General features: G+C 41.5%; 1 protein-coding gene and 1 long non-coding RNA gene across 3 annotated transcripts in view; one reads left to right on the top strand and one right to left on the bottom strand.

Moving 5' to 3' along the window:
* Nucleotides 1-11: 11 nt before the first annotated feature.
* The window catches only part of EXD2 (exonuclease 3'-5' domain containing 2), a 54,947-nt gene continuing 35,251 nt past the window's right edge, over nt 12-19,707 (top strand). Inside the window, exons 1-2 of one of the 2 annotated variants that reach the window (XM_082733991.1) lie at nt 12-1,016; nt 14,522-14,907. In XM_082733991.1, coding sequence (XP_082590117.1) covers nt 14,572-14,907 — 336 coding nt within the window. In that variant the 5' untranslated portion in view covers nt 12-1,016; nt 14,522-14,571. The remainder of the gene's footprint in view (nt 1,017-14,521; nt 14,908-19,707) is intronic. The other variant, XM_082733992.1, reaches the window with a different exon arrangement.
* On the bottom strand, nt 386-1,478 carry LOC309866350. Its single transcript, XR_014312590.1, has 2 exons — nt 1,328-1,478; nt 386-1,123 (listed from the first exon to the last, which is right to left on the bottom strand). It is a non-coding gene; the product is annotated as an uncharacterized lncRNA (long non-coding RNA).

Raw genomic sequence — 19,707 nt, 5'->3', positions numbered from 1 at the left:
AATTTCCGCTATATGGGTACTTACCTAATGGAACTTAGAACCTCTTTTCCTGTACAGGAGGCAGTATAATACAGAGAATGAGAGCGAAAAGCTTTGCAAGAAGATAGACTGAGGTTTGATTTTCAGCTCTAATGCTTCCTTGCTACTACCTTGAGAATTTATTTAACCTTTCTCCATTTTATGGAAAATGTCACTGCTAATAGTACTGCTTCGGTAGTTTGTTTTGAGGATTAAATGAGATAAAATACATAAAATAATTTCCCAGCACGTGGTGTGTACATAGTCAACAAATGGCAGCTATTACTATACCTTATATTCTTTACGCTCATCTCTTTTCTCCTTCTGTTACACTTTCTATTGACAGAGAAACAATACATCGCACACATTAGCCTCTTGACATATAATAGTTGCTGATAAAGACTAGTTGAATGAATGAATTTTAAATATAAACATAAGGTATTGTGGTTATTGTTATAAAAGATGGCATAATTATTACAATGGCAATATTACAAAATGCACTGTTAATCAGGAATACAATATTTAAACAAGTGTCTCTCCCATTTACCTTTGTCATTTAACAGTTAAGATAATTAGTGCAGGAGAGTAACGTGACTTGAGCTAATTAGTAATAACAATTAGATGTTCTATATTGCATTTGTGATGATTCCAGAGGCTTCTTCTGTTAAGACCAAAACCAACACAAATAAAAATACCACCCCAGAAACAAAAACAAAACACCCCTTTTCTGAAGCGACGTTAAGCCTTCCCAATCTTAACAGATCCTTTGTTCAGCAGTGAAGAAACTGGGGAGGGCACAGCTGCCCCAGCAGCTTCCGTACAACATGGCGTCGCCCATCTGTACACCCCAGCTGGGTTTACGTCCTCTTAGTCCGTCGCAGGACCGGAAGTGGTTTCGGCCCTAGTGGATCCGGGTGGGTGCGCGCAGGTGGCCGAGGAGGGTTCCAGTTCTTCGGCGTGAGGTGCCGCAGGTGTTCGGCTTAGGTCCCGGGTCGCAGGTAAGTGAGAACAAGGGATCCGCGGGGCCTTTCACCCGCCTTGTGCGAGGGAAGGAGGGGGGTTCCAGTGCGGATTGCGGAGAAGCGCTGTGGAGCTGGAGATGTCACTGTGTGTGGGGGCGACTTATTGCGGGGACCCCACCGTCCCCGAGCGACTTGGCCCAGCCCTTGTTCCCCTCCTCGGGCGCGGCCTCCTCGCCCCCCACCCCCACGGCGGCTCAGCACCCAGGTGTGCGACGAGGGCTCTCGCCCCGGCCCGGCCGCCCACACGCGCTCCCCGGGCCCCTACGTCTGTCTCTAGGAGCACCTACCAAACCTTCGTGGCCTCTAGACCCCGTCAGCTCCAAAGGAGGCACCGCCCACAGCACCTGGCAACCTAGGGCGCTGCGTGCTGCACGCGGCCGCAGTGACGGGTCCCTCCCCTCCATTCGTGGGGCCCTGCTCCCGCCCCCAGTGTTACCACCCCTTTCCTCCCAGACCACACCCGCTGCTCCGGGCCTTGCTGGGAGCCGGCTCTTTCTCTTTCCGCATCCCTGGGATGGAGACTCGAGACCCTAGAGATGCCTACGAAATGGATCCTTGTCCATTGACATATAAGGGAACCCGACCCTTCCTGAGCTTTTGATACACTGATGGGGCGCAAACTCTCTTAGATACCCGCTCCTTGAGAACACTACATTATTTATACCATTTTTTAAGATTATTGGTTTTTGTTTGTTTGTTTGATTGATTGATTGATTTAAGTGATGCCTATACCCAATGTGGGGCTCCAGCTCACAACCTCGAGATCGAGAGTCGCGTGCTCCACCGACTGAGCCAGCCAGGCGCCCCATACCGTATTTTTTTTTTTTTTTTTTTTTTTTTTTTAGTTCTATTACATGGATACAAGGAACTGCATGGGAATATTTTTTAATTATCAGAATTAGGAATTGTGGGAGAAAAGTGGCTTAATAGGAAATAATGATTCGTTTTGGTCAGGCTGAGCTGGTTCTAAAAATGTATTCTTTTATATTTAATTTTTAAAATTTATTTATTTATTTGAGAGAGAGCGAGAGCAGAAGCAAGGGGAACCGCAGAGGGACTGAACAGGGCTCAATCCCAGGACCCTGGAATCATAACTGGAGCCTAGGCAAATGCCAAACTCACAGAGCCACCCAGGCGCCCTATCCTTTATATTTATTTTAGTCGTCGTTCATGCATACAGCCTTTGAAAAAAAATCATGTAAGAAATTTAAACAAAATGGGGCGCCTGGGTGGCTCAGGGGTTAAAACCTCTGCCTTCCCAGCATCCTGGGATCGAGACCTGCATCGGGCTCTCTGCTCAGCGAGGAGCCTGCTTCCCTTCCTCTCTCTGCCTGCTTGTGATCCCTGTCTATCAAATAAAAAACAAAAAACAAAAAAAGAAAAGAAAAAGAAAAAGAAATTTAAACAAAATGGATTCTGTTTGATCTCTCTCCATCTCCATCTTTACTGTTAGCCCTAAAGTAAGACCTGTTACCAGTTTGGGATGTGTTTTTCTATTTCTCTTTCTTAACATTTATTGACAAGTATTCACATAAGTTACATGTATGTAAGATGTAAGATTTCATGTTAAATTTCTACTAATACCTATTTTACAAATATGACATATTGTTCCTATTCAGCAGCTTGACCTTTAATACTTAAAAATGGGTCTTGGAACTTTTTCTTTGTTCATATGTATGTGAGATCGGCCTTATTCTTTCTACTTGCTCTGTAAATTCCACGGTTTATTAAGATTTCATAGTATGCGAGATTCCATAGATTGCTCACAGTTAGACACAGCGTGGCAGAGAACATCCTTCCACATGTGTCTGTGTGCCCATGTAGACATTTCAAACCTGCAGTTTGAACTGATGGACGGGACAGTGTGGACATTTAATGGCAAACTGCCCACCCACAGTGTATAATAATGTCTATTTCCCTAGCTCTTTTAAACATTTGATGCTGTTAATCTTTTTCATTTCTCCAGTCTGATGGGTGAAAAATGATGCTGATCAGTGTTTTAATTTGCATTTCCCTAGTTACTAGTGAGATTGGGCATCTTTTCATGATTGTTGGCTGTTGGTATTTCCTCTTTTGAGAAATGTCTTCTTTTAATTGGGCTGTTTTTTAATATGTAGTAGTCTTTTATGTATTCTGGATATTAATTTTTGGTCATTTATATTTGTTTTAAGTATTTAGTCCCAACTTAGTGCTTTTTAAATAAAGTTGGTGCTTGTCTTTTAACTACATGGCATCTTTGTCAAACCATAGTTTTAAATTTTACATTTAAATGTATCAGTTTTTTACTCTATGTATTTTGTATTTTGTGACTGTCATTCCCTCCCTGAGTGGTTCTCCAGTGCGAGATATTTTGCCCTTCAAGGGCTGTTTGGCAATGTGAGGAGACATTTTTTTTTAGTTGTCTAACTGGGGTTGTGGAATGACAGGCATCTACTGTGTGGGAGCCAGGGATGCTGCTAAACATCCTACAATGCATAGGAAAGCCCTCTACAACAGAGAATTTTTCTGGACTAAAAAGTCAGTAGTGCTGGGCGCCTGGGTGGCTCAGTGGGTTAAGCCACTGCCTTCGGCTCAGGTCATGATCTCGGGGTCCTGGGATCGAGTCCCGCATCGGGCTCTCTGCTTGGCAGGGAGCCTGCTTCCCTCTCTCTCTCTCTCTGCCTGCCTCTCCATCTACTTGTGATTTCTCTCTGTCAAATAAATAAATAAAATTAAAAAAAAAAGTTTAAAAAGTCAGTAGTGCTGATGTGGAAAAACCCCGTTATACCCTAAGGCACAACAGGGTTCTCTCTTATGACTATATTTTCCTGTGAATTCTTACATGTTTGAGTTTTTCGTCAGTTCCTCTGGATATGTGTGAGTGTGTGAGTGAATGGTGTGTGCATAGTTACTGTTTTCCCAATAGTGCCACTCTGAATATTAAATACATTCTTGATGCATTAATCTGAAATGCCACATTTATCATTTACTACTTTCTCACACACACACAATCAGTTTCTGGACTTCTCTATTCTGTGGCCTAATTTTCTGTTTTCCTGGACCAATACCACAATATCTTATGTTAAATATGTGTTCTATTTGATGTTTAGTAGGATAAATTATCCCTTATGATTATTACTGTCATTACTTAATTTAAAATTGTATATTTTTTCAGCTCACATACTCATTTAAAAACTATTTGGGGGGACGCCTGGGTGGCTCAGTCAGTTAGGCTGTTGCCTTCCACTCAGGTTATGATCCTAGGGTCCTGGGATCGAGTCCCGCATGGGGCTCCTTGCTGAGGAGAGAGCCTGCTTCTCTCTCGGCTTGCTCTGCCTACTGCTCCCCCTGCTTGTGCTCTCTCTCTCTTTGACAAATAAAATCTTTAAAAAAAAAAAAAAACTATTTTGGGGCTAATCTTAGTTTCTTTTCCAGATTTTTAGAATTAGCTTGGCAAGTAGTTTTTTTAAGCGGCTTTATGGAGATGTAGTTTACATAACTGGATGTTTAAAGTGTACAATTCAGTGGGTTTTTTTAGTGTATTCACAGTTGTGCTGCCATTACCACAATCTAATTTTAGAACATTTTCATCACCCCCAAAAGAAACCATGCCAGTTAGCAGTCATTCCCCAGTACCCAAGCCCTAGGTAGCCCCTAATCTTTCTGCCTTTATAGATCCAAATCTTTTATATAAATGCAATCATACAATTTGTGATATTTTATGACCTGTAATGTTTTTAGGTTTCATCCATGTTGTTAAATGTATCAGTACTCATCCTTTTTTTTTTTTTTTTTATTGCTGAACAGAATTCCATCCTACATTGTATTTGTTTTCTAGGGCTAGGGTAACAAAGTAACACAAACTGGGTGGCTTAAAATAACAGCAGTGTATTCTCTCCCTGTTCTGGAGGTGATAAAGTCCAAAACCAAGGTGTCAGCAGGGCTTTTCCATCTCTGATGGCTCTACAGGAGAATCCTTTCTTGCCTCTTAGCTTCTGGTGATTACTGGCAATTCTTGGCTTATGCCAAAACTCTAGCCTCTGCCTCTGTCTTCAGAGAGCCTTCTTCCCTGAGGGTCTGTCTTGATGCCGTAATTCTGTCTCTTGGAGCCTGTTTCTGTGTCTTTTTCCTTCATGGAAGGACAGCATTTCTCTTGGATTACAGTCCTGCATTACTTTAAATGACCTCATTTTAACTTGATTATGTGTGCAAAGACCTAATTTTCAATAAGGTCATGTTCACAGGTACCAAGGATTAGGACTTCAAAATCTCTTTTTTTTTTTTTTTTAAGATTTTATTTATTTATTTGAGAGACAGAGATCACAAGTAGGCAGAGAGGCAGGCAGAGAGAGAGGAGGAAGCAGGCTCAGAGAGCCCGATGCGGGGCTCGATCCCAGGACCCCGGGATCATGACCTGAGCCGAAGGCAGAGGCTTTAACCCACTGAGCCACCCAGGCGCCCCCAAAATCTCTTTTTTTGAGGACCCAGTTCAACCCATAACCTTATGGATATGGTACATTTTATGTATCCACTTGTCAGCTGAAGGACATATACATTGTTTCCACTTTTTGACTATTATGAATAGTGGGACTGTGAACTTTTGTTTGGACATGTTTTCATTCCTCTTGGGTATATACTTAGCAGTGGAATTGCTGGGTCATATGGCAACCCTATGTTTAATCATTTGAGGAACTGCCAGAGTGTTTTTCTTTTCCTTTTTTTTTTTTTTTTAAGATTTTATTTATTTATTTGACAGATGGAGATCACAAGTAGGCAGAGAAGCAGGCAGAGAGAGAGGCGGAAATAGGCTCCCTGCTGAGCAGAGAGCCCGATGCGGGGCTCGATCCCAGGACCCTGAGATCATGACCTGAGCCAGAGGCAGAGGCTTAACCCACTGAGCCACCCAGGCGCCCCCAGTGTTTTTCAAAGCAGCTGCACCATTTTACGTTCCCACCAGCAATATGTGAGAGTTATAATTTCTTCTAATTATTGCTAGCACTCATTATCTTTTTTTTAATAAAACTTTTAAAAAGGTTTTATTTATTTATTTGACAGAATGAGAGAGATCACAAGCAGGCAGAGAGGCAGGCAGAGAGAGAGAGGAGGAAGCAGGCTTCCCGCCCAGCAGAGAGCCCCATGCAGAGAGCTCCATGCGGGACTCTATCCCAGGACCCTGAGATATGCCTGAGCCAAAGGCAGAGGCTTAACCCGCGAGCCACTCAGGCACCTCTGTTTTGTTTTGTTTTTTAAATTAGAGCCTTCCTAGTAGGTATGAAGTGGTATCTCATTGTCATTTTGATATGTATTTCTCCAATAGCTTTTCATGTGCTTATTGGCCATAGGTATATCTTCTCTGAAGAAATAAATGTCTGTTCAGATCCTTGCCTGTTTTCAACCAGTTTATCTTTTTTATTATTGAATTGTAAGAGTTCTTTATATATTCTACATACATGCTCTTAGCAGATCTATGCTTTGGAAATATTTTCTCCCATCCTGGGGATTGTCTTTTCATTCTCTTGATGGTCAATTCATTTTTTTTTTTAAGATTTTATTTATTTATTTGACAGAGAGAGATCACGAGTAGGCAGAGAGGCAGGCAGAGAGAGAGAGAGGAGGAAGCAGGCTCCTGCTGAGCAGAGAGCCTGATGCGGGACTTGATCCCAGGACCCCGAGATCATGACCTGAGCCGAAGGCAGCGGCTTAACCCACTGAGCCACCCAGGCGCCCTGGTCAATTCATTTTTTAGAAAGTTTTTTTAAAATTAAGCTTGCATTACATTTATGTTATTTTGACCATTTCTGTAAAACAATCTCTTTATTTAAAAAATGGAATAATTATAGTACCTATTGCAGAAGGTTATTGAAAGGATTGCGTACCGTATACATGATTGTATATAATTGTATATACCTCACACAGGCTGTATACTCTGTGACAGCTGTGATCATCTCTCTCTGCTCTTCCAGTCTTCTGTGTCTCCAGTAAACTTTTCTATTTTTCTTCATATCAATCTTGCATATTTCTTGTTGAGTTTATACCTAACTGTCTGTGTGTGTGTGTGTATGTGATAGTTGTGTGTGGTTTTAAAAAAGTGTATGTTGCTATTATGAGTGGGGTTTTCTTCATGTTTTTATAATGGTTTTGGAAAGCTCTTGATTGTATATATTCATCAAACTTTCAAAATGATAAGTTGTGAAAGTTATGACTTGTTTACTTATCCGGGTGATTCCAGTCCAGTCATTCTGTTAGGAACCGTGGTTCTTTTTTTCTTCTTCTTTTTCTTTTTCTAACGAAGAGCTACACCCAACGTTGAAATCTCATGATGCAGGGAGTCCTGTGCTCTAGTGACCAAGTCAGCCAGGTGACCTCCCCTGCCCCACCCACGCCCACCCACCCCATGGTTCTTTTTCATTCTGCCTTCTTCTGCCTTCATTTGGATCTCCTTCCCTTCCAGGCTCTATTATTTTGAGTCTTCCATTCCTCTTGCCTTGCTTTCCTCCAGTCTAGCCCTCACACAGCCACCATGGTGTTCTTTGAAATCTAAGCCTGAGGCTGGCACTTCCCTTATAAGTCTTATTGGCTGTCCATTAGGCCCCTCATGCCTCACTCTAGATCTGCTGATTCCAGCACTGTCTCTATTTTCTTGTATGCCCACTATGCTCTAGCTCAGCAGTGTCAAATCGAAATATAATGTGAGCCCCATAAATACAGATTTCTAGTAGCCACATTAAAAATCTAAAGAGGGGTAATGTGGGTAGCTCAGTCGGTTAAGTGTGCAACTCTTGATTTCAGCTCAGGCCATGATCTCAGGGTTGTGAGATCGAGCCCCATCGCAGGCTCTGCACTCAATGGGGTATCTGCTTGACTGAATCATACAATTAAAAATGGTTAAAATGGTAGATTTTGTGTTTTGTATATTTTACTAAAATAAAAAAAGTCCACCTTAAAAATCAATATGGAAATGATCAATAAGATACGTTCACATTTTTTCATACTAAGTCTGCAAAGTTCTATATTTTACACTTACAGTACACATTACATTTGCTTGAACTTTCTCACCTATACTGTGGTGTTTCCTACCTTTTGTATCTTGTACGCGCTGTTCCCTCTGCCCGGTGTGCCCTTCTCCTAGCTGCCTGCACACCTGGACGTCTCGCGCTCAGTTTTTGACCCCAGCATCAGCCTCCCCCACACTCTGTCCTGGAGCGTTCCTGTTAGCAATACCCAGGTCCCTTCCTCTTTGCCAAACCCCAGCTCCCACTGTGTTCTCTCCCTCCCCTGCAACCTGTTCACTACAGGTGTTTCTCCGTTCCTGAATCCCGAATTTTTGAGAGCAGATTGTGCCTTTTAACTCTTTACCTGGAGTCTGACATAGTGGCTGGCTTATTGAAAGTGCTACATACATGTTTGCTGAACGAACCCTTTGGCTGGAAAAGTACCCACACAAAACTTCTCTATGTAAGAATGAATTAATATGTGTTTTCAATGTTGCCAAACAGTCCCTCATGTGGAGGTACCCTGCTTGCTCCTTCTGGTTCCCTGTGAGGCCTTTCTCTTACACGGGCCACAGTTGACAAAGAGTATGTCAGAACCTTTCCATATGCCTGGGAACTCCATATCTGAGGGAGCCCTTCTCAGTGGAAGCAAATCAATAATATTTTGTTTTTTAAGCGTTTTCTACTTTAGTGTCACCTTATTTTAATGTTATGAAATATGGAGATAGTATGAGATGCAAAAATAAATGTAAAATGAATTAAAACACATGTGAGAAGATGTAATTTTCTTTGAAAACAAAAATTCACTTATCTCTGCAAAATGATTTCTAAGTTGAGAGGGAATGCACAATCAAGATGCAGATTGGTCTCAAAGGATGAAACATTTGGCTGAAACAAACAAATTTAAAAGAAATGTAAAGCTTTAGATTTAAGTGCAAAATATACATTATAAATATATAAAATGGGGGACTCGATTTGGTATTAGTGAATTTCAATTGACCACAAGCTTTATATGATCCACCGTTGGGTTTCTCTTCTACTCAAAAACAAGTCATTTAATGCTGCATTAATAAAATCTGGGGTCCAGATAGTAGGAAGAAGTAGTAGCAGTGTCGTCTACACCAATCGGACCCTGTGTCAAGTACTGAATACTGACTTGAGTGCCACATTTTAAGAGATACATTGACAAAATTAGAGGCTTTTAGAAGGACCTGGCTACAATGGTGACCCTCCTAGGTCACAGGAAGTCTGCTTGGGTTAAGAAGAGTGCTCTAAGGGAAGCCATAAACGTTGTCTTTACATATCTCACAGGCTCTCAGGAAGGAGGAAATATTGTTCTCATTTCAGGGGCCAGACTGACCATCAAAGACATCGAAGAGAGCAATTTCTGGGACGACTGGGTGGCCCAGTCAGTTAAGTGCCCAACTCTTGATTTCTGCTCCAGTCTTGATTTCGGGATTATGAGATTGATTGAGTCCCTGTCCACCTCCATGCTGTGTGTGGAGCCTGCTTAAAATTTTCTCTCCAAAACAAACAAACAAATAAACAAACAACACCTAAAATGAGAGCAATTTCTTTCTTTCTTTTCTTTCTTTCTTTCTCCTTCTTCTTCTTCTTTTCTTTGAGAGCGATTTCTAAGTAGGGAACTTTTGCAGAATGCAAGGACTTTACAACAAAAGCTGCCTTTTAAAGTAATGAACTCTGTTCCTAAAAGTATTAGAGATCAAGTTATGCTCTGTCAGGATTACACAGCAAGGATTCTTAACTTATGCAGGAGCTGAATTTGGCTCTTGCATTTTCACTCTGTGATTCTTTGTTTTGCTTTAATTAGGAGTTCTGTGGTTTATAGTGCCCAGTAGCAGTAAGAGCTGACATTTATGGAACCCTAATGTGCTGGTTGGTGTGCTAAATCAAGTGTATTGATCACCTTACTTTTTTTTATTTATTTTTTAAAAAGATGTTTGTTTATTTATTTATTTGACAGAGATCACAAGTAGGCAGAGAGGCAGGCAGAGAGGGGAAAGCAGGCTCCCAGCTGAGCAGAGAGCCGGAGGCGGGGCTAGATCCGAGGACTCTGAGACTATGACCTGAGCCTAAGGCGGAGGCTTAACCCACTGAGCCACCCAGGCGCCCCTAATTCATTTTATTTTTAAAAAAGATTTTATTTATTCATTAGAGAGAGCGCATAAGCAGAGGGACAGGGAGAAGAAGCTGACTCCCCGTTGAGCAAGGAGCCTGATGCAGGGCTTCATTCCAGGACCTTGGGATCATGACCCAAGCCAAGGGCAGCCACATAACTGACTGAGCCACCGAGGCACCCCTACTGTGTACAATTAAAAAAAAAAATTAAAATGGCAAATTGTTTTTAGTCATGGAAAGTGGTGAAGCATTGAAAGCTTTGGATCCCAGAGCAAGCCCTTAGAGAGGTATCTTAATTTGTTTGGGCTGCTAAAGTAGAATGTCACAGACTGGGTGAATCATAAAAAACAGAGATGGATTTCTCCCAATTTGGAGGCAGGAAGTCCAGGATGCCAGGATGCCAGCCTGGTTAGGGCCTGGTGAGGGCCCTCTTCCAAAAGGCCGACCTCTGACTTCTCACTGTAGCCTCACATGGCAGAGATCAGAGAGAAGCAAGCTTTTATAAGGGCATGAATCCCCTCATGGGGGCTCCACCCTCATGACCTCACCCAACCCTAATCACCTCCAGAGGCTCCCCCCTCCTAATACCATCACATTGGGGGAGAGGATTTCAACGTATAAATTTTGGAGGGACATAGACTTTCAGTTCGTAATGCAAAATTTGATTTTTCTCACTTCTGGCCCAGCATTGAACCATATTGTTTTTTTCTTATTAGCATCAAGGCTCAGTAAGGGGAAGAATACTTTTTCCATTGGAATAAACAAATTTTTATAATTGGATGGTTAAAATAGAGACATTTTTCATAAAATGTAACATCTTGGATTGAGTTTTATTCATTTGATGAGTATTTATTGTAATGAGCTCTGTGATAGTTCCTGGGGACATATGTTGTGTTGAAGGAGACAAGTAAGGTCCCTGTTTTCATGGAGTTTACGGTCTAGTGGGAAAGACAGTGAATGAACCAACAGTTATTCATTAGGCCAACAGGAAAACATCAGAAATATTGCTGATTTTTTTTTAATATTGCTGAGTTTTGACAAATGTGCATACCCGTAAGCCAAGCTCCCATCAAAACTTGGGATATTACATGCAATTCTAGAAAGTTCCCTCTTGCCTGAAATGCTCTTCCCTAGATTTTCCTGACTGGCTCTTTTTTTGATACTCAGTGCTCAGCTTAAATCTATCTGCCCTGTAACTAACTGCCCTCCCTCCACCCCAAGGCAGCTACTGTTCAAATCTTTTTCTACTATAGATTAATTTTAGTTGTTCTAGAACTGTATGTAAATAGAACCATACAGTATCTCTTTTGTATCTGGCTTCTTTCACTCAGCCTAATGTTATTTAAGATTCATGCATGTATCTTTAGTCTTATGAATAAAGCTGTTACGAACATTCTTAAGTAAGTCTTTTCGTGGATAGATTTAATTTTATCCAGCTTGGGACTCAGAGAATTGTACTAAACCTGATGACCTCCATCTTCCCACTCTTCATTACATGGATGTTGAGTTTCTCAATCTAGCCTTCATGTCTCTGCTGTTTTCTGTATCTTTCTGTGCTACATTCTGAGGGAGTTTCTCAGATTTAGCCTCAATTCCCTAACACTCTCATCTCACTGTCTGATCTATTTAACCTGTCTATTGATTACTGGACTTTTAAAAATTTTTAACAATTATCTAGAATTTCTATTTTTTTGTTGTTGTTGTTTCCTGTTGATGTATTAGATTATTTTCCTTAATTTCCCTGAGTGTTATTATTTTATTTATTTTTTAAAAAGATTTTATGTATTTATTTGACAGAGATCACAAGTAGAGAGGCAGGCAGGGAGAGAGAGAGAGAGAGAGAGAGAGAGGATTAAGCAGGTTCCCAGCTGAGCAGAGAGCCCAATGCCATGCAGGGGGCTCAATCCCAAGACCCTAGGATCACCACCTCAGCCAAAGGCAGAGGCTTAACCCACTGAGCCACCCAGGCGCCCCTTGAGTGTTATTATTTTAAAGTTCCTTTCAGATCTCAGATAACACGTATTTTTGTTTGGTTCTTCTGTGGACTGTTTTTTAATTGGCTTTAGGGTTTTAAAAAAATTTTTTTTTATTATTCATTTATGATTGCTCTTCCTGAGACTGATGTTCTGTGGAGGTCCTTTTTGTTTCCTGTGTGTTAGAAACACACACACAAACACACACTCCCAACAGAATGCACCAATTCTAACCATTTTAGTTTTAGTTTCTTGGCTTAGGGTTTTCTTTTGTGAGGTTAATGTGAACTTGGGCCCTGGACTGCTTCACAGTACAGCTTGAGCATCTGCCTTCCCATGAAGAGCTCTGTTCATACTCCCAGCCTTGGGCAGGTGGCTTGCCTGGATGGTGGTGGGTGAGCGCTTTCAGTTCTTGTTCATGGACAAGGTAGCACTCTCCTGGGTCTCAGCTGTGCCCTGAGCTTGTGGCCTAGACTTCTGGTCATGGGCTGGTATGAGATCTGGTCTCTGCCCATCTGTATCTCCCACCCACTTCCATTTCTGGTACCTGATGATTTCCCTTTCTTCTTTTTGAGTTTAACTCTGTATTTTACACACACACACACACACATATATATAATATAACAATATGTAATGAATATATATTTATATATAATAAATAATATGTATTATTTAATACATATTAAAAAGATAAATGTTTTCTCCAGCATTTTGTATTGTTTCCAGGGGTAAAGGAAGGGTTTTTTGTGTTTTTTTTTAAAGTCTTCTCAGAGTATTTTAACTAGAAGTTTGTGCAAATTTTTTAATCTCATTAAGCCTTCAATAAAAGTACTGGAGAAAGTACGCATGAATACTTAGCAGGGTTTCTGCAATAAAGTAAATCTTTTTAAAACAACACAGCCGGGACGCCTGGGTGGCTCAGTTGGTTAAGCAGCTGCCTTCAGCTCAGGTCATGATCCCAGTGTCCTGGGATCGAGTCCCACATCGGGCTCCTTGCTCAGCGGGGAGCCTGCTTCTCCCTCTGCCTCTGCCTGCCATTCTGTCTGCCTGTGCTTGCTCTCTCCCCGTCTCTCTCTGATAAATAAATAAAATCTTTAAAAAAAAAAAAAAAGAAGAAAAAAAAAGAAAAAAAATAAAACAACACAGCCGTTTCTTTGTTTTCATTAGCAGTGTAATAATTGTTGTGATTTCATTTTTCATCTCCAATGCCAAATATCTCTGTAGGGATGACCATAGCCCAGGGTTGTTGTAAATACTGAATTATTTTAAAAAATAGTTGTTACTGAAGCTTTGAAAAATGATAAAAATAGTACACATTCAATGGGAAACTCTCAGCCATAGATAAGCGTAGGCAGGGTCTAGCAGATCGCTGTGTCTTTGGGCATTAGAGATTTTAGGCCAGAGCCCACAGATGGGTGGCACAGAGCCCAGAGTGTTTTTGTTTGGCTGGTACAGTGTTTTAAAAACTGTAAATTTGTTGCTGACACTTAAAAATAGTGACATTTTGCATAAAATTTAGATATCTGACTTCTCTTGAATAATGGAGTTATCTAGATCATACTGGGCCTGCTTCCCAAACAGGATCAGTCACTTTGTGCTGAATGGTGTCTGTCCCATGATTGCTCTCTGTGACTAAGGCCAAGGGCTGCTTACCCTTTATTATTACATATTTTCTACTGTTACTTAAGTAGTACAGAAATAGTACTATATATCCATTTCTGCATCAAAAATAGGAAAACAAAAGATAGATGGAGAAAACAATGTGTGATAAGAAAAATGGAAGAGAGATTGTTGTGTGGGGTTCCCCTGACTAAAGCCATCTGCCATTCTTAATTTTTTTTTAATTGTATGAAATACTAGAACATCAAACTGATCGCAGTGACCACCTAAGGGTAGTAGGATTATAATTAATTTGATTTTTCTTTTTTTTTTTAAGGTTTGATTTTTTTTTTTTTAGAGCACAAGCAGGGGGAGGGGCAGGCAGAGGGAGAGGGAGAAGCAGGCTCCCTGCTGAGTAAGGAGTGCGATGTGGGACTTGATCTCAGGGCCCTGGAATCATGACCTGAGCCAAAGCCAGCCACTTAACTGGCTGGGCCACCCAGGCGCCCATGATTTTTCAAATTATGTACAAGTGCATCTATTGTCACAGGATTAAGTGGGTGCTGGGCAGCTGGTAGAGGGCAGGGGGGTTTCTCCAGTGAGAATGAAGATAGCGATAGATGGAGTACAGAATGTACAAAAGTGAGAAAAATAAATATCACTCCACATGGAAACCTGTAGCATTTTGTGTTAGTTTGTGGACACATAGATGATACGTAGAACACTTTTTAGGGGAAAACATGTTTCCATCTGGGTTTAAAGCCTGTATGTAAATATATTGTTGCCACTTGTTTTGCAGATTGTGGGATTAGTGATATGCTTTCCTAAACAGCAAAAAAAGAGTTGAAGATGTCTAGATACTTAATGGCTTTGACAGTGACCACCCTCATCGGTGTGGCCGTTGGGGGGTTTGTCCTGTGGAAAGGCATCCGGAGGCGGAGGAGTAAAGCGAGCCTTGACACCCACACCGGGCAGCAGCAGCCGCAGCAAGCACCCAGCAGGGGGGAGTCACCCTCCCCGGAAGAGGACCAGCAGTGTTCCAGTGCCCCCCGAGCCTGGTGGGAGGAAAGGATCCTCGGAGCGAAGGTGGTCACCGTGTCGCAGGAGGAGGAGTGGGATCAAATTGAGCCCTTGCTTAGGAGTGAGTTACAAGATTGTCCAGTGCTTGGAATTGACTGTGAGTGGGTAAGTTGAACAGCAGAAACAAAACATATAAAACTTTTCTGCTTTTCTAACTAGGTAACTGAATTGTCACATCGAGATAAGATTAAAGGAGAATTAGCTTGTTCTCAGCTAGCTCACAAATAGCAGGAGAAGCTGCTTCTCTTCTTAGGATAGAGGGGTGCTCATAGTCATGGGTTCTAGAGTGAGACAAATCTGCACGAGCTCCATTTTGAACACTTACTGTTCTTTGAACTTGGACAAGCTTCTGAAGCTCTCAGAGTTTCAATGAACTTTTGTCCAACAGGGAAGTAATGGTATCTCCCTCCCCGGGCTTTTCAAAAGATTCATATTGTCAAGCCTTATGAGGGGTTCAGCATGATTTTCACATGTAGTCAGTGCTCATTAAATATTAGCTACTATTAATATTTTTAATAGTATTTTTGTAAGGATGCCATGGAGAAGATAGTTAAGGAAGTCTGCTTAAAGGGGAATTATTACACAAAGGAGCATTTAAAGAGATAACAATTAAAATTTGAAATACTGTTTACTCTCAGCCAGGTACTTTGCTGTTTTGTTTGCTTGTCTTCTTTAATTAACGCAGTAATCCTATGTAGAAAGATACTATTGTTACCTTTACTTTATAGCTAGGAAAGGAGGCATAAAAGTAACCACTTGAGCCCTGGGATTTTTTTTTTTTAAGATTTTATTTATTTATTTGACAGAGATCACAAGTAGGCAGAGAGGCAGGCAGAGAGAGAGAGGAGGAAGCAGGCTCCCTGCCAAGCAGAGAGCCCGACGCGGGGTTCGATCCCAGGACCCTGGGATCATGACCTGAGCCGAAGGCAGAGGCTTAACCCACTGAGCCACCCAGGCGCCCCGAGCCCTGGGCTTTCTTAACCATCTGGTTAATCGATCTTTCTTTCTTTCCCTCTTTTTTTTTTTTTTTTTTTTTTTAAGATTTTACTTATTTATTTGACAGAGAGATCACAAGTAGGCAGAGAGGTAGGCAGAGAGAGAGGGACTCCCCTCTGAGCAGAGAGCCCGATGCAGCCAGGCTCAATTCCAGGACCCTGGGATCATGACCTGAGCCAAAGGCAGAGGCTTTCACCCACTGAGCCACACAGATGCCCCATCTTTTTTTCTTTCTTTCTAGATTTTATTTATTTATTTAGAGAGCATGGGAGTGGGGGGAGGGGCAGAGAGCGAGGGAGAAGTAGATCCCAAGCAGACTCATGCCAAGTGCACGTGGGGCTTGATCTCACAACCCTGAGATCATGACCTGAGCTGAAATCGAGTTGGGCACTTAGTTGACTGAGCCACGCAGGCACCCCACATCTGGTTAATTTTTCTAGTAGCTCTTCCTATGGGAGAGTTGTGACATAGTGGGGATGAGGATCGTACAAGGCATCTGTTCTCTGTTGCTCTGATTCGCAGAGTGAGTTTTAATCTCCTTGAAACAGAAGATATTATAAAAGTATAAATAAATCATGGTTATCATTTCTGACTAATTCAGTAGAATGACTTGCCAAGATTCTCTGCTGTATTTCTCTGGAATATCTAGGATATGGCCTAGAGCCAGGACATGGAATCAGCAGAGGCCCTAAGCAGAAGAGCTGCCACAAAATCAGGTCAGAGCATGGTGGGAGGCCTAGCAGGCGCTAGTGCAGTGATGACCAAGGGGACACATGGCAGCGTGGGCAAGGCTTCGTGGTCACACAAGACCTCATACCTTGGCTACTGGAGGGTATTTCGTTGTATCTGTGATAATAGTAGTTGTTTCTACCAATGACCTTGGGCAACCAGGGAAGGATTGGATACTTTTGGTGTATTCTATATAAGAAACTATATCATTTTAGAAATATTTACACCAACAATAACAGATGGAACCATTGCTGAACAGTGAGCTTTAGTAGATGAGGAAAATTCACTCTTGCCCGACACCTTGATTTTCTAACTAAATGGAAGCATCCGTGCAGCAGCAGGTTAGTCTGAGTGGAGTAGTTAGTGACAGCAGTTGTTTGGTGACTGTAGCAGAGGCAGGGATAAGTGAAAGTGGCAAGTAATCCTAAACCTACTTCCTTTTGGCTTTGGGTTAAGTACCGAGCTCCTGCTGGAGGCCACATCTCCCTCAGCTGTGATTGCTTTTCTGATTGCGGCCACAGAAAAGCTTTAGGAAGAGTCATTCATTCCCTGTTCTACCTTTTCTTTTTTCTTTCTTTTTTTTTTTTTTAGAAATGGGGAAGGAGCAGAGGGAGAGAGAGAATCCCAAGCAGACTCTGTGCTGAGCAGGGAGCCTGATGCGGGGCTCGATTGTAGGACCCTGGGATCTTGACCTGAGCTGAAGGCAGACACTGAGCCAGCCAGGCACCTCTTTCTTTTATAGTTAACATAATTGTCATCCCTCTGTATTCATTCTGCACAATTTCTTTAGGTCTCTTTTATAGTCCCCTTTGGCTTTATTTAGTTTTCTCTCGTCTGTTTAACTTGCCCCTTAAGTCTTTTTTTCTTAACCTTTTTTGTGAAATAAAACATATCAAGAAAAATGCCTGAAACAAAAATAGCTAAATGATTTATCTGAGGAGAACAGCTGTGTAACTAGAAACTAGGTCAGGAAATAGCGGATTGCTGGTACCCCAGGAGATCCCCTTATGACCCCTTGGAATCATTATCCCCCAAGGGTTGTCATTATTCTGATTTCATAGTGTTCACATTCTTGTTTTTTGTTACGCTTTTATTACTCAAACATGCATCCCTAAGCACTCTAATTTGGATGTGCCTGGTTTTTAAATTTAATATATATGAAACAGTCAAGTAGGTCTTCTTTTGTGTCCATCTTCTTTTGCTCAACATTATGTTTGTGAGATTTGCCTATGATGTGTGTGACTGTGGTTCTATGCCATATAGTAATCTGTTGTATAAAAATGCCACGATTTACTCATCTATTCTAATATTGATGGATATTTGGGTTGTTTGTGATTTGGAGCACTGTCGCAGTGAACATACGCGCTCATTACCATTGGGCATATGTATCTATGAGTGGAGTCCTGGATTGTAGAATTGTGTATTATGTTTTACCTATATGGATAATGCCAAGCTGTTTGCCAAAGTGGTTTTCACTAAATGTATCCTCCAATCAGTATTATATGAGTGTAACCATTGTTGCAATTGTTTTCAGAAATGCTTCTACAGGGGCGCCTGGGTGGCTGAGTCATTAAGCATCTGCCTTTGGCTCGGGTTGGGTCATATCTTGGGACCGAGCCTTGCATTGGGCTCCCTGCTCAGCGGGAAGCCTACTTCTCCCTCTCCCACTACCCCTGCTTGTGTTCCCTCTCTTGCTGTTTCTCTTTCTGTCTCTTTGTCAAATAAATAAATAAAATCTTAAAAAAAAAGGTAGTAGTTCTACTGATTTAACCTCCCACCAAGACTATATGAAAGTTGTCTTTGTCATATATCTTATCAACATTTGGTACTGTCAGATTTTTATTTATTTTTAATTTTTATTTATTTTTTAGTACTGTCAGATTTTTAAATATTAACCATGTCCATGGGTGTGTAGTAATATTTCATTGTGGTTTATAATTTTCACATTCCTGATTATTAGTGAAGTTAAGCATCTTTTTAAAAAGGTTTTTTAGGGGCACCTGAGTGGCTCAGCGGGTTAAAACCTCTGCCTTGGGCTCAGGTCATAATTCCGGGGGCCTGGGATTCAGCCCCACATCCGGCTCTCTGCTCAGCAGGGGGGCCTGCTCCCCTGCCCCCCCCACCTGCCTCTCTGCCTACTTGTGATCTCTGTCTGGCAAATAAATAAATAAAATCTTTTAAAAAAAACGATTTTTAAAAATCCAATATATTTATTTAATTACACCATCCGCATTTTCTTTCTTTTTTAAAAAAAATTTTTGGAGTTTCTATTTAAATTCCAGTTAACATACAGTGTATATTAGTTTTAGGAGTATAATGCAGTGATTTAACACTTCCATACAACACCTGGTGCTCATCACAAGTGCACTTGTTAATCCTTATAACCTATTTAACCTGTCCCCAACCCACCTCCCCGCCCCCAGTAACTATCTGATTCTGAAGAGTTTGTTTCTTGGTTTGCCTCTCTCTCTCTCTTTTTTTCCCCCACTTTGTGTTGTTTCTTAAATTCCATATATGAGTGAAATCATATGGTAATTGTCTTTCTGTGACTAATTTTGCTTAGCTCCATAAATGTTGCAAATGGCAAGACTTCATTCTTTCTTATGTCTGAGTAATATTCCTTTGTGTATATATATATATATACCACATCTATGTTTATCCATTCATCAGTCAGTGGACCCTTGGCCTGTTTCCATAATTTGGCTATTGTAGATAATGCTGCTTAAACATTGGGGTGCATGTATCCCTTTGGATTAGTATTTTTCCATTCTTTGAGTACTGTAATTGCTGGATTATAGGGTAGTTCTATTTTTAACTTTTTTGTTTGTTTGTTTATTTGACAGAGAGATCACAAGTAGGCAGAGAGGCAGGCAGTGAGGCAGTCAGAGAGAAGCAGGCTCCCTGCAGGGAGCCTGATGTGGGGATCATCCCAGGAGCCTGGGATCATGACCTGAGGCAAAGACAGAGGCTTAACCCGCTGAGCCACCCAGGTGCCCCCTATTTTTAACTTTTTGAGGGACATCAATACTGTTTTCCAGAGTGGCTGCACCAGTTTGCACTCCCATTACAGTGCAAGAAGGTTCCCCTTTCACCACCCCCTCACCAATACCTTTTGTTTCTGGTATTGTTGATTTTAGCCATTCTGACAGGTTTAAGGTGTATCTCATTGTAGTTTTGATT

Source organism: Mustela nivalis, assembly GCF_964662115.1.
Source record: "Mustela nivalis genome assembly, chromosome: 6".
Taxonomy (NCBI): domain Eukaryota; kingdom Metazoa; phylum Chordata; class Mammalia; order Carnivora; family Mustelidae; genus Mustela; species Mustela nivalis.
This window is presented reverse-complemented; position numbering and strand designations above follow the sequence as displayed.